This window comes from Motacilla alba, chromosome 19 (assembly GCF_015832195.1).
Source record: "Motacilla alba alba isolate MOTALB_02 chromosome 19, Motacilla_alba_V1.0_pri, whole genome shotgun sequence".
NCBI classification, from domain to species: Eukaryota; Metazoa; Chordata; class Aves; order Passeriformes; family Motacillidae; genus Motacilla; species Motacilla alba.
Window position 1 is genome coordinate 9,974,445 of NC_052034.1, and position 13,910 is coordinate 9,988,354.

Here is a 13,910-nt window from a genome sequence, read left to right on the forward strand (position 1 = left end):
ATGTTGGGATGGCAGAGGTCTCCCTGGTGCCAGCTCTGGGATTTGGGGATGGCAGAGCTCTCCCTGTGTGACATTTGCTGGGATGGCAGAGCCCTTCCTGTGGGACATTCCCCATGCAGGAATTTGGCAGACAGGGCTCAGTGACACCCCTCTGCTGAGGCTGATCCAATTCTGGCAGAGGTTAAACAAACTTATCCAGTGATGTCTGTATGTAATGGGAAAGGTTTAAAAACCTCTTCATCTTCCAGTTCATAAAGCTGTCAGCAGCGTGGCTCTGTGATCACAAAGAAGAAGAGCTGTCTCTAAAAGTCCATTGTGCCTTTTAAGTTCATCATTTTTATGCCAGCTCTTCCAGCAGTGGCATCCTTCTGCCTTGTTCCAGGCAGCACAATTGGTGGCCACTTTTCTTCTTCATTGCCCCAAGCCTGTCCTGGGGATGTCAAACTCCCGGGTTCCCATGAAATCTATTCAAGTAAAACACTCCTACCTCAGGCTCTGTACCAAGGATTTCATTTTCAATTTGAGAGGGAAGGTTTCCAGCAGTGCCAGTTTCATCCCAACCTACCTGAGCACAGCTGGGACGTTTGCTGGTGGCACTGTCACCCTGGAGTCCCTGGCAGGGGCATGAAGGACTCCCTTCCCTCACTGATGTTTGCCTGAGCCTTCAGCCTGGGGCTGCCTCTGATCAGGAGAGGAAGAAGGTATTTTCACCTTCCCAAAAACCAGCTTCAGCTTGTTTTACCAGACAGAAATATACCTGGGATGGTATAAACTGGAATAAACTGTCCTTTGGTAGTGACAGTGTCACTTCATCCACCTTGAAGGGAGCTCTGGCTTCTGCCTTAGATGAGATGTCTGTGAGTTACCTTGTCCAGGACTGTGCCTACATGAGCAGCTGCAGAGCAGCAGCTGCCTCCAACAGAGGCTCTCAGAATATGCACTGTTAATTTACAGCTTACTGTTAATTTAATTTACAATTTGACATTACTGCCTTTCATCTGTGAGCACCCAGCCCTTGCCAGTGGCCAGGACCTGGTGTTGTCCCTGTGGAGCAGAGTCAGGGCTCCTGCCTGCCCTGTCCTGCTGGCACACAGGAGCTGCTCAGCACATGGTGATGGACTCTGAGCTGACCTTGTCTCACAGCCTGGGCTCCTCCTGGCAGGCGAGCTCAGGGTGCTGCTGCCTCTGCTGTGATCCTGTCAAATGCTGCAGAGAGCCTTTGCAAAGCCTGCTCCTTCACTCCAGGCCTGTTTGGACATCATTCAGAGTTCAGCTCTGTTTGCAGGGCACTGTTTTAAAACAAACAGAGAAAAAAATGCTCCTGAATTTCCTGCCTGGCCAATCTACCTTGCCTGGGAGGAGAGAAAGGCCACCAGCCAGGCAGCAGGACCTGCAGCCTTCACTCCTGAGCCCTGCTGACCCTGTCTCCTTGGGATGACCCCTTCATCCCTGAGCATCATAACCTCAACATCTTGTGTTTCAATCCCTCCTGCCTTGGTTAAGGGGACAGTAGCCTCCTTCTGAGGACCTGTCAAACTGGGAGCCCCCAGTTGTGCTGTGGATGGCCAGATGTAGCCAGATGTGGCCATGAGGAGACCCTGGAGCTTGGTCATGCAGGGCAGAGGCTGTGGCCAGCCCTGCCTTGTCCTGCTGGGACTGATGAGGAGCCAGGGGCTCTGTGCAAGAACTGGGCACAGTGGATGTCATTCCTTGTGCTGTCCTGAAAAGTGCCAAGTGACAGGGGCACACTGTGGGCTCCTGCAGCACACATGGGAGGGGTCCTGACCTCTGTCTCTGTAATGGGGTAAGATTGCTGGTACTTCCTATTTGGGGAGGGCTCTCAGTTTTGGGAACCTCAGCACTGAGAGATGCAGGGGTACTCTTTCAGTTCCAAGCTGATGTTTTCCTGAAGCAGCAATCTCTGGGATAGGAATCTGGGGAGAATTTCACTTCCTGTGCACTAATTCTGACCGAGCTGTGTCTCACACACCCTTGGCTCTAATGTGGCAGTTCCATAGCTCATTGTAAAAAAGGGATTTAAATATGTGTGAGTGGAACTCTCTCTCTGCTCCTGAGCCATGTTTTATAGGAACAGCTCCACAGCCCTATGGAAGATGTGCCAACATAGCTGAGCACTTCTATAATGTCCACAGTGTTTTTAAGAACAGGAAGTAACAATTCATTTATTCTGCTGATCAAAAGAATATTTGCCTGTTTAAATATTCACACCCTTGAGTCTGCTACAAGACTGAAATGTCAGGAGGGGATAAGCTCCTGATAAGCACGTTAGCTGGATTTATTTAGTGAGATGGGCAAAAGAGAAATCATTAATAAGTCAGGATCCAGACTGGGGAGCTCCTGGGTGCTCAGAATTAGAAATAAAGGAGCGGGGGCAGGAGGGAGGGAGATCTGACACTCTGATATGGAGGAGAGGAGGAAATCTTAGGGAACCCATCACCAGGATCTACTTTATAAAGAGGTGTGCTGTCCATAATCAGAACCTTTCTTTGTCTGCCCTATATTCTCCCACAGGTACACAGGATCTGCATGGGCTGAAATGATTTGAGGTCCCTTCCAACCAAACCCCACTCAGTGAGTCTGTGATCTGGGTCCGTTTTGTGCCAGCTGGCACAGATTGCTGTGTCTGACTCTCCCTGTGTGCTGTCTGTGATGGCTGATCCCACAGAGTTGGAGAGGGGTGCAGCAGGACCCCATTAGGAGCTGTAGGAATAACTCCAGAGGGTGAGGGAGCAGCCCAGAGCCCTAGAGCCACAGGTGTTCTGCAGACCCGGGGGGTTCAGCCCTCTCCGTGGTGGTTGCTGCTGGTGGCATTTCAGAAGGACAGGTAGAGATGTCCCCTTCATGCTCTGGGGGACATTTTTGTCCTGAACAGCCCTGGGGGCATCCCTGGGAAGATGATGGATGGTGCAGCATCAGAGCTGATGGTGCTGTAGTTGTGAAATAGAACTCAGGTCATCAGCCAGTCTGAGCAGACTCTGCTCCTCAGACCCTCCCTGAGCAGCACAGAGCAGGTCCCACACCTGCCCCAGCCATGAGTGTGCTCCAGAGTGATCTCCCAGGCTGCTGCCATCCCTGTCTGTGCCCGGCACTGAGGAGCAGACTCTGCTCCTCAGACCCTCCCTGAGCAGCACAGAGCAGGTCCCACACCTGCCCCAGCCATGAGTGTGCTCCAGAGTGATCTCCCAGGCTGCTGCCATCCCTGTCTGTGGCCCGGCAGGCCAAGGGGCTGTGTGTTCCAGGGGCTGCACAGAGCAGGCTGCTGTTTTCCTGCTGTTATTTTGTTGACCTTTTCTCCTGGATGTATTTTCAGACCTGACATCCATCCAAAGCAGAGCAGGGCCTGCCCACCCTGAGTGGCTCCTGTTCCAGCCTGTGTGGAACGTGGGCACTGCACAGGGTGTCTTTTGTGTCCTGGGTTTGAGGGATGGACGATTGTTGTGGCTCTGCTCCCAGGGAACAGGGCCAGGAGGAGAGGGAAGGGCCTCAGGCTAGGCATGGGGAGGTTTAGATTGGATATGGAGGAAATTCCTCACTGAAAGGGGGGTCAGACATTGGAAGGGGCTGCCCAAGGCAAGGGGGGAGTCCCCGTCCCTGTGTGGGGACTGATCTGAAGGCCAAGGAGTGAAGAGCCCTTGAAGCCAAGGAGTGCCTCTGTTGTCTAGGAACAGTCCACGCTCCAGGCTCTCCATTATCTGCATTTATTGGTGTTGATCAGTGGGTTATATTGGGAAGGGAAGGTGTAGAAACCATTGGGGTTTGGCTGATGCCAGACAGGGCAGTTCCAGGTGGTTGATGGAAATGGCTTTGTGCCCCAGGTGAGAGGTGTTAATTGAGTGATAGAGTGGATCTTGTTAAATCACTGGGCAGCAAGAGGTGGTTTGTAAATGTTAGCTGCCACTTTGACCTCTCTGTGCTCCAGGAGTGTTTGTTGTGATTCCAGGTGATTTTTCTGCTGAGGGATCATGAGGCAGTAAATGCTGGGATATCCCTTTTCTGTTGCTGAGACAGACAATAAACATCCTAATCTCACTGGCTGCTCTGAAGAGTGGATTTACAGCTGTGTGCTGAGCAAAAAACAAACGATCAGAGGATTCAAAGCAGGCTCTGCAGCAGGCAAACATGCATTGGAGCAGAGCTGGGGTTTATGCTTTTTGTCTTTTGAATTTGGCTGACTTGATTAATCCAGCCTGATGTGTGCCAAGCTGTTCAGCAGAAACTCAGCCCTGCTTCCTCTTTCCCCAGCTCCCCTTCTCAGCCTTCCTTTGTTTTGGGACGGTTTCTTACATAAACCAGGTGAAAAGATGTTCTCTGTAAATACATTTGTTTTGAGGGTTTCCGTGCAGGTTCTCATGTTTGCAGACTTGGGCTTTATGGAGAATAAAGATCTGGGACCCAGTAAAGGTGGTGGTGGTCACAATGCAGGAGTTGTGTCACCTCTGCACCCATCCAGATCCTGTGTCCCTGCAGGAGGGGCTGGGGAGGATGCTGGCAGTTGTTTTATGCAGGGACTGCTGTCAGTCATCAGCTCCTCAGTCTCTTCTGAAGTGAGAAAAGGTGTCCTGGGACATCCTGAGCTGGAAGGGACCCCCAGGGATCATCCAGCCCCTGGCCCTGCACACACACCCCAGCAATCCCAGCCTGGGCATCCCTGGCAGCTCCTGGAGCTCTGGCAGCCTCGGGGCTGTGCCCATTCCCTGGGCAGTGCCCAGCACCCTCTGGGGGAAGAACCTTTCCTGATCTCCACCTACACCTCTCCCTTCATGCCTGAGCCTTGGACCAATAGAAAGAAAACCCCCTTTTCCCCCCCTGTTGGAGGCCAAGAACATTTCTCAATGAGACCTCAGCAAGGTCCTTAAATTAAACCCAGTGCTGAACATGGGGAGTTTTTCCCCAGCCTCCTCAGACTTGGAGAGTTTTGTGAGCATGATTTAATGAAACATATTCAAGCGTGATTTAATGGGACATAAAATGCCTCTTTGATACCTCATTGATCTAAAGGAGAGACAAAACTGTGAGGTGGCTCTTTCTTTCCACTACTGATCCATGATATTTTGATATAAATCCTACAAGCAGGTGCCAGCCTAGATTTAATTGGAGAGATCAGGATTTAGTGGGACAAAACATAATTGTGTAACCTGCACTGATTCATTTCCAGATGCTGGCAGGTGCTCTGTGCTGCAGGGGGGTGTTTCCCACCTAGCAAAGCAGGGATGGGGAGGGATCACCTGCAGCCTCCCCCAGTTTTCCCCCGTCAGGACTTGTTGCAAGCTGGCCCAGTGCCTCTGTTGTGGTGGGTGCTGTGACCTTCCTGAAGAAGCACCACGAAAAAAGACACTTCAGGGGCACAGGCAGGTCTGTGCTCACCCTGGGTGATTTCAGCTCTTGTGGGACCCAGGAGATGCAGAACAAGGGGTCTTCCTGTGGGCTTCCAGGGAGAGCCTTCGTTGATCTCCCTCAAGGGGATGCAGGAACCAAGAGCCCCTCTGTGGGAAAGCAGGGTTTATATGGGGATCTCGAGGGGCGGGGCAGAACACCAGGGCCAATGGGATGAGGGCATAGGGGTGGAGCCAGGGGGAAGGGCCATTGGGATGCATGGAATCTGCATGTCACAGCAAGGCATGCTGGGAGAAGCCTTTTCCTCCCCTCAACGCGGTGGTTCTCCCTTGAGGGGTTTTTTTCCCTCCGGAGGAGTGTTGTGGACTCTTTTTGGCCTCTACACCTCTGTCCTGCAGGTGTGGCGGGACCTCTGCCCTGGGGCCACCTGCAGATGTGCACATGGCTGAGGAGAACCTGCTTTGTGGGCAGGGAGGACTTTCTGAGACAGCCTTTTGGGACTGATGGAATGAGGAGTGTGGGCTAAGTTGAACATCAAATGATGGGATGGGCTTTAGCTGGGTAGCTAATCACTGACACTGGAATGTGTTGTGGTGGTCTGACCCTTGTATTTAATTGAAATGTAGAAGTTTACAAGTGCAGGGAGTGTTCCCCTGAATATTCAACTTCTTGGAACACGACTTGCTTTGGGCCCCAGCTGGGTGTTAGAAATAAAACCTGAGAATCACAGAATCCCAAGTGCTTTGGGTTGTAGGGACCTTAAAGCCCATCTTGTCCCAGGGAGGGACTCCTTCCACTGTCCCAGGCTGCTCCAAGCCCCAGTGTCCAGCCTGGCCTTGGGCACTGCCAGGGATCCAGGGGCAGCCCCAGCTGCTCTGGGCACCCTGTGCCAGGGCTGCCCACCCTGCCAGGGCAGGATTCCTTCCCAAGATTACTCTCTTTGAGCTTAAAGCCATTCCCCTTTATCCTATCACTGCTTTTCCCTGCAAAAATTCCCTCTCCAGCCTTCCTGTAGGCCCTCTTTAGGCACTGGAAGGGGCTCTAAGGTCTCATTGAATTTTGAAGTATTTTGGCCTGGGATCTGAATTCCAAGGGCTTTGGCTGGCGCACAACCAAGGGCTGAGGGGGATAACTGTGGGCAGAGGGTGTCAGGAGTCTCAGTTGAGGTTTGGTGCATTGCCAGGGACTCTCCCTGGAGTTCCTGCTGGGACCTGGGGTCAGTGCTGGATTCTCTGTGCTGTTCCTCAGGGTTGTCATTGAAGTTCTGAATGCAGCAGGGATGTCCCACCTTGTGCCCACTCACCCTTGCAAAAAAGGCAGCCTCTCAGGTGGGCAAGGTGCTGTTCCTGGGGGTGCAGGTGAGGAGGGAGGTGTGGGGGCTGCAGCCATGGGCAGCCTCACTGTCCCAGGACTGCTGACCCGCAGTGAGTCCTCCCTGCAGGGTTTGAGTGTTCCCCAGAGAAGCAGTCACACCTGTGCCTCTGCCTGCACATGGGCTGAAGGATAAAGCACACAGATCAGCCCTTTTTCAATGAAAAATGTTTAAAAGAAAAAGCCTAAACCACGCAACAACCCAAAGCCCAGCACTCCCCTCCCCGTGCCCTCACCATTCCTGCTGTTTCCTGCAGCTTCTCCCTGGCCTTCCCAATCATGTTTGAGCTCAAGTATTGCTCTGCCCTTTGCCCCTCCCTTCCCAGGACAGCTCCAGGTGTTTTCCTGCACACTTGCAGGGATATTTGCTGGTTTGTCCACTGGAAGAAGCCTCGTGGAGCTGCAGGCTGTGGCAGAGCATCACTCACCCCACAGCTTTTGGCACCAGCACTGAAGGGACCCCGTGAGAGGAACACAACAACCTTGATGTTAATTTGGTTCAAAATTGCTGCCTTCCCAGCTCTGCGGTAGGAGCCAAAGCCATCAGAGCAGGGTGTTGGTGCAAAGCCTCTCCTGCCTCTGGAGAACTGGAGCTTTGTGCCCCAGCAATGTGGGCTGGCCTTTCCCACTCCTCCCTCCCAGGCTCATCTCCCCTCCCTGGATCTTTGTCTGCCTGTCTTGGCGTTGGGGAGGGAGAGCCCTGGTAGGGGTGGTGCAGGGAGAATGCCAATGAGCAGGAGATGAGCCTCAAAGAGCTGGGTTTGGATTTGCCTCCAGAGCTCTTTGATCATAGGCTGAGCTCTTTATCCCCTGCAGCATTCCTTGGGGGAAGGCTGCCCAGAGGTAGCAATGATTAAAAGGAAACACTCCTGCTCCTGTGACAGCCTTGACTTCACCAGAGCAGGTATCAACATCAACCAAAAGCTGTTTTTAATGTTTGAGTCAGTTTAGTTTGACTTGCTTGGCAGGATTTCAGGGTCACTTGTCACTTTGCTCCATTATGACCATTCTTTTATTCATTTTAAAGAAAGATTTTCCCTTTGGAATATCCTTTTCAGTGTTTGGTTCCCTTCTGTTGAGCTCTTGTCTTGCTGTAGGGTAGGCAATAATCAAATCAAGAAACACATTCGTGTTGTCACCCAGCAAACTTGTTTAACTAAAGAATATTCATAAAGAAAACTCTGTTTCTGTGGAAATCTTTGTCTCCCAAGTCTCATTCTGGAGTCTGGAGAACGCCTGCTGTTGCCTAAGAAACACCCAGGACAATTAAATGCAGAGGCATTGCTGGGGAGTTAAGGAGCTGCTGGGATGTCACTCTGCCTTTGGTCTTTCTCTGCTTATCTGGGCAGGGTTTGCTCCGCGCACTCTCATTGCAATTCAGGGAACTCTGCTCATGTTCTGTGTCCAATCTGTGATGAATGTGGGGAGGGGGCAGGGAGGCTCCTTCTGTCCTTGCCCCACCTGGACTTATTGTAGGGGAAGCTGGAGAGTTGAGTTAATTGTTAGAAGCTTAAGATCTCCTGTTTGCTTTCCACAGTTGCTCTGTTAAGAGGATGTGTCTAGTTGAGATGAAACGTGGCAGGGAAACAACATCTGTGTGCCTGTGCTTCCTGGAAAGCTGGGGGTCATCTGGAACACCCCTTCCCTCAGAGCTGCCCCAGCCCTGCTCCATGGATGTCCCTCTCTCCAGCTCTGGTGTGTCCATGGAACATGGACCTGCTGCTTGCCAGGGTTGGTGCTGGTGGAAACCTGGAAGCTCCTGCTTTTGTCCTGCTCTGAAGTCTGTGTGAGCAGAGACCCAGCCCCAAACCCTGCCTGAGTTAAGGAATGATTTCTGAAACCTGGGACATGACCACAAGGGTTTAGGTTTGACCATCCTGGCTGTGGAGTGCAAAGACACCAGGCCACAACACTGCTTCAGAGGCAGGAGTGTGCTCAGGAGTATCTGCTGAGAGAGCAAAAACATTTATTGAGACTATTTAACCAAGGCTCATTTTATGTTCATTTCTTTCCAAAGCAAAGGTAGGAAAATTCCCAAGTGCTGTTGAAGAACAAGGCTCATTTCTGAGCACCTGTAAGTCTTGGGGGCAGAGTGGGCTTGGGGAGTTTCCCTTGAACCGCTGGAGGCATTTGCTGTGTTCTGGAGGCCACTCCTGCTTATCTGCCCACACACACAGGTGGGGCGAGCTCTGGATGTGCCTGGGGATGCTCTGCTTTGCTGTGTTCTCTCCCCAGCAGCAGCGATCCGAGGCTGGATTTGCAGGCAGAGGGGATCCCCAGCTGTGCACAGCTGGGAGGTGGCTCCCTGGGATTTGCCAAGAGCCTGGCTGCAAGCGCTGCCCTGTGAGCTCTGCTGACCCCTCTGCCCTTTGTGTTGCAGGTGCAAAGAGCTGAAATACGGGAAGGACCTGCCCCAGATCTCCATCATCTTCATCTTTGTGAACGAGGCGCTGTCGGTGATCCTGCGCTCGGTGCACAGCGCCGTCAACCACACCCCCGCCCCCCTGCTCAAGGAGATCATCCTCGTGGACGACAACAGCGACGAGGGTGAGCAGCACTGGCAGCACCAGCTCCACCAGCAGGGGCTGGCTTTAATCTGGAATCTCCTGGAGGCTTCTTGGGGAAGGGCACGTGCGGTAAGGGGGTGGGTATGCTGCTAGCACAAAGTTCTCTGCAGCTTTTCTGGTGAGGAACAGGATCAAACCGCATTTAAATCTGAGAGAGTTGTTGTTTGAAAATGTAGCTGAGAGCTGGAAGGTGAAGGAAATCAGAGAGCCATCTGACCTTTCCCTTCAGTACCATCCAGGAGCTCTGGTTTCAGGGTACCCTTGTTTCTGATAACAACTTTGGTTGTTGCAGACACGCACCTCTAAATATTTGCCAGGACAAGAACCTGGAGCCCAGAGGGATTTCTGCTCTGGCACCTCCAAGGGCTGTTAACTGAGATGTTTCCTCTGTGTGTGCCTCAGTTTCCCTGCTGTAAAATACCATCTCAGGCTTTATAGATGGCTGATGCTCTGCCGGGACCCTCGTTCCCTGAGTTCAGGTTTTGGAACAGAAAAGAGGAAGGGGAGGAAATAATCCCAGCTCACCTGTCCAGGTCAGGCCCTGCCACAGCCTGGAGGGGATGTTTGGTTTCCCACATTACACACAAGTGTCTTTTGGTTCAACATGCACTCAGTCACTGTTGTCATTCCTTCCCTTCTGGCTTTGATAACACAGAACTGCAGGACACATTTTCAGACTCAAATTCTTCTAAGAATCTTCTTTTTTTTCTCTTCCAATATCCACTCGGACAACATAATCTGAGCAGTTAAAATCTTTGTGAAGGACGGCAAATAGTCAAGTGACTTTGTTTACTGCCTCCTTCAGTTGTGCTGTGTTTTCAACCTTTTAATGTTATTTAAAAAAATTAATCCCGGAGTGCCATGGATGCTGTGATTGGAGGGAAGAGCAGGGCAGGGTGCAGGGTGTGGGGAGCTCATTTCCAGAGGGAGCTGAGAGGTTGTCTCTGCCTGTGAGGGGAGGAGCTGGTGCACAGCAAGCTGTTCAGGCTGTAAACATAGGCACTCAAACACCTCAGTAATGAGCACCACAGAAAGCTGATGAGTTCTAATTACCAGTAAAAGAATCTGGAGGGCAGCTCCTCAGCTGGTGGGAGTCACAGCAGCTCCAGGGCGGGAGCTTGGATGGTGTCCAGATGAAGTTGTGGGATTTCAGAGCTGGTGAAGTGCAGGTGAGGTGCTGCTGGGGTATCCCACAGTGCCCAGCACTTGAAATGCCAGAATGAGAGGCTCCTTCTCCAAATTTTATCTTATTAATTGGGCAAAGAGAAGAACTCTTTCATAGAGAAACCATTGGTGATGATCACTGAGCTTCTCCCCTCATTGCTGTGCACAAAGGATGTGTTTCTGAGCAGCCTCTTCCTCACTCACTGTGAGGATGATGGTGAGCCAGGTGCTCTGGAGACACTGGAAAGGCACAGGACAGCAAAACAAATCCTTCCTAAAGTGTCTGCAAGGCCAGGGCTGCAGCTGGCAGTGAGGATCAGGGTGGGATCCTGTACCCACTGTGGGATGGCAGGGCACCACTGGGGTTTGGCAGCGTTGGAGCTGGGGGTGGCAGGGCAGGCAGAGGGGTGCCCAAAGCTTGGACTCAAGCACTTCCAGCTCTGGGGTTTCACAGAATCCCAGAAAGGTTTGGGTTGGAAGAGACCTTAAAGCCCACCCAGTGCCACCCCTGCCATGTCAGGGACACCTTCCACTGTCCCAGGCTGCTCCAAGCCCTGTCCAGCCTGGCCTGGAACACTGCCAGGGTTGTGTTGGAGTGTTGTACAGCACCAGGGAGGGAGAGGCAGAGAGATGGCTCCAACTGATGGACAAGTTCAAACATCCTGGGCACAAGGTGGGAAAATCCCAGTCTCCTGGCACACCTAGGCTGCATCCCACCCCGAGGGTGCTTTGGTTGGAATCAGGAGTGTCCAAGGTCCCTCATGGTGGCCAGGGCTGTGCTGAGGGTTGGACATCCCTGAGGAGTTCTGTCCTCAGAAACACTGGGTGCCCTAGGATAGTGGGGTGGGGGCTGAGGTGGTGCCATCAGCTGGGAGGGTGAGTTAATAATGCCAGTGTTCTGCTGCTGAGGCTTTGCAGGCCTCATGACAAATGAGATTTTTAAGGAGGGATTTGAAGGAAGATAATGAGGTAACTTGGCAGATGTTTATGAAGAGCTCCTCCCAAGCGTGTAATAATCTGCTTTTCTCATGTAAAAGAAATGATACAAACCAGAACGTATCTCTGGGACCATGTGCTCCCTCTCAGCATCCTGGAGGAGCTGCAGTGACAGCCAGGAATTATTAATGGCAATAACATTGTCACAGAGTTCCCACTAATGGTCGGCAATCATTCTGAGCAGCAATAGCAGCATCGCAGAGTTGATGCTTTGGATATTACAAACAAAGTCATCTTAATAAATAGATTTGGCTTCTACAGGAAAATAATTACAGGAAAATAGTTCCTCATGAGCTCTCAGATTTAGAGATGAATCCTGGAGGATCAAGCAGAGAATGGGGCTCTGTGGGTGTGACTTTGGAGTCTGTGATTGAACAAGAAGGAATTTCTTCAGCCTCTGTGGGAGCAGCTGTGTGTGAGTGAGGGACAATTTCTGTGGGGATGTGGCTGTAGCCCAGGAAAAGCCTTTGGAGGCTCAGCTGTGTAACGTGAGAGAAGATTGACTCCCGGGAGCAGTGCCCAAGCCCACAGTTGTGCTGTCCCCTGGCTCCCCAGAAGCAGCTTTGGGGAAGTTGTTGAAGGCTCAGGACAGTCCCTGACTGGGGTTTGTGTGGGTTTGTCAGAGGGGAAGAGGAACCACAGCAAATCTGGGTAACTGAAGAACAAAGCACCAAATATTAACAGAGATTTGCAAATGAAGTTGAAGATTACCCCCAGGGGTAGAGGCAAGATCTGCCTGCCCTGCCCACCTGGCTCTGTGCCCTCCAGGTAGAGCTGTGACAGCCAGGAGCGAAGCCTGGTGCTGGTGTGAGGTTTTCAGGCTGGAACAAAGAGCTTCAGAAGCCTCATTAGACACTCCCTGCTCTCAGCTTTCTTGTACAACAGCACAGCACAACACAAAAGTGTGCAGTGAGAGATTAAAGTTAATGAACACCAGCATTCTGATGCTTTATGTCTGAGCTGTAAATAGATAAAAGATGCCAATGTGTTGTAACGGGGAAAAAAAATCCCTCCTTGAAGGAGCAAGCTTGGGGAGTTGTAGTTTGAACCCCCTTCTCCCTTGAGCTGCACATTACACTTCATAAAGACTCTTTTGGAGGCTGCTTTTGTTTGTGCTTGTTGCAGGGCTGTAATTCCAAAGGCAGTGTGCAGGTTGTGTTTGGGAGTGATAACGAGGTTCCCTGGCTGGGGGAGGATGCAGCCACGTGCCCCTGAGATGCTGTGTTATCTCACAGCTGCACACTTTGTCTGACTCTGTTGCTTAATCATCACCTGCTCTTTTTTTTTTTCAGTTGTTGTTGTGTCTTTTAGCGTTTTTAATCTGGGATAACATCTCTTTGAAAAGCAAACCTCTAGGAATACAGGAAACCCTCTGGATAAAAGGCTGCTTAAAGGGGCTGGCTCCACCGGGGGAGACATGCTCAGGGTTGTAATTTGCCTGGGTCTGGCACTCCAGGGATCCCCTCCTTGTTTTGCTCATTCCAGCAGCAGCACCAGCGCCCGTGCCTCGATTGCCCGGGAGCTGCCTGGGTGTTTGTGCTCAGAGGGGAGCTGCAGGGAGCTCAGTCACATCCCAGCCTCTCCCAGGGCTGAACAGTGCAGCCTGAGCATGGGGTGTTTAACTGGAGCTGACCCGGGCTGGCCCTGGTGCTCAGCTCCGAGGCTCTGTGAGGAGGGCAGCAGAGCAGCACAGGGTGGGTTTGTTGGGGTGTCTGTGCAGGACAGGAGCTGGGATCCATGGTCCTTGTGGGTCTCTTCCAACTCAGGATATTCTTGATTCTCTTTGGGTTTTGCTGAACCAAATGACCACAGGCTGGAGCTGCATGCTCTGAGGGACCAACTTTCCCTGTGAGAACTGACTCATCCCCCTGCTCCCCTGTCACAGTTTCCTCTTGTCCAGCTGCAGGTAAAAAGCTGCAGAGACTCCCCTGGCTCTGAGTCTGCCTGAAAAGTGTTCACATTTATTTACTGCCTGTTGAAGGAGCTGCTTTAATGATTACCTGCAAAAATCCCAGCCCTGATGGCTTTGGAGTTTCAGGCAGGTGACAATGTGGGACAGGGGTGCCTGGGGTCTCCCATGACCCTGGAGCACTCCCAGCCCTGACCCCTCCAGTGTTTCTGATAACACATTGGCTTCTGTAGGCTTTTCCCACCCAGCTGAGCATGGCAAACACAAGGATATTTTCTTTAGGGGTGTGGAGGTGTGGTCCTCTCCCAAGGACACCTAGCCAGTGGCACAAGGAATTCCCTGCTCTTGGTAAATCCTTGAGCTTCTCTGGTGCTGCTGGTCTTTGCTTCTTTCTCTATGTGACTACAGGCAGTTTCCACCTTTAGTTCTGGGGCCTACCACAGCATGTGGAGAGGTTTGGGTAGGGTTTGGGGTGGGGAAGTGTCTTGGTTTGAACAGACAGGTGTCTGCTAAGGAAGGCAGGAGCCTCCCATGAAATGGAAAATGTA

At 51.9% G+C, this 13,910-nt stretch overlaps 1 protein-coding gene across 1 annotated transcript in view; it reads left to right on the top strand.

The window, feature by feature from the left end:
* Positions 1–13,910, top strand: part of GALNT17 (polypeptide N-acetylgalactosaminyltransferase 17) — a 210,257-nt gene that overhangs the window by 69,868 nt on the left and 126,479 nt on the right. Inside the window, exon 3 of the mRNA XM_038157887.1 lies at positions 9,107–9,273. Within this exon, the coding sequence (XP_038013815.1) occupies positions 9,107–9,273 (167 nt within the window). The remainder of the gene's footprint in view (positions 1–9,106; positions 9,274–13,910) is intronic.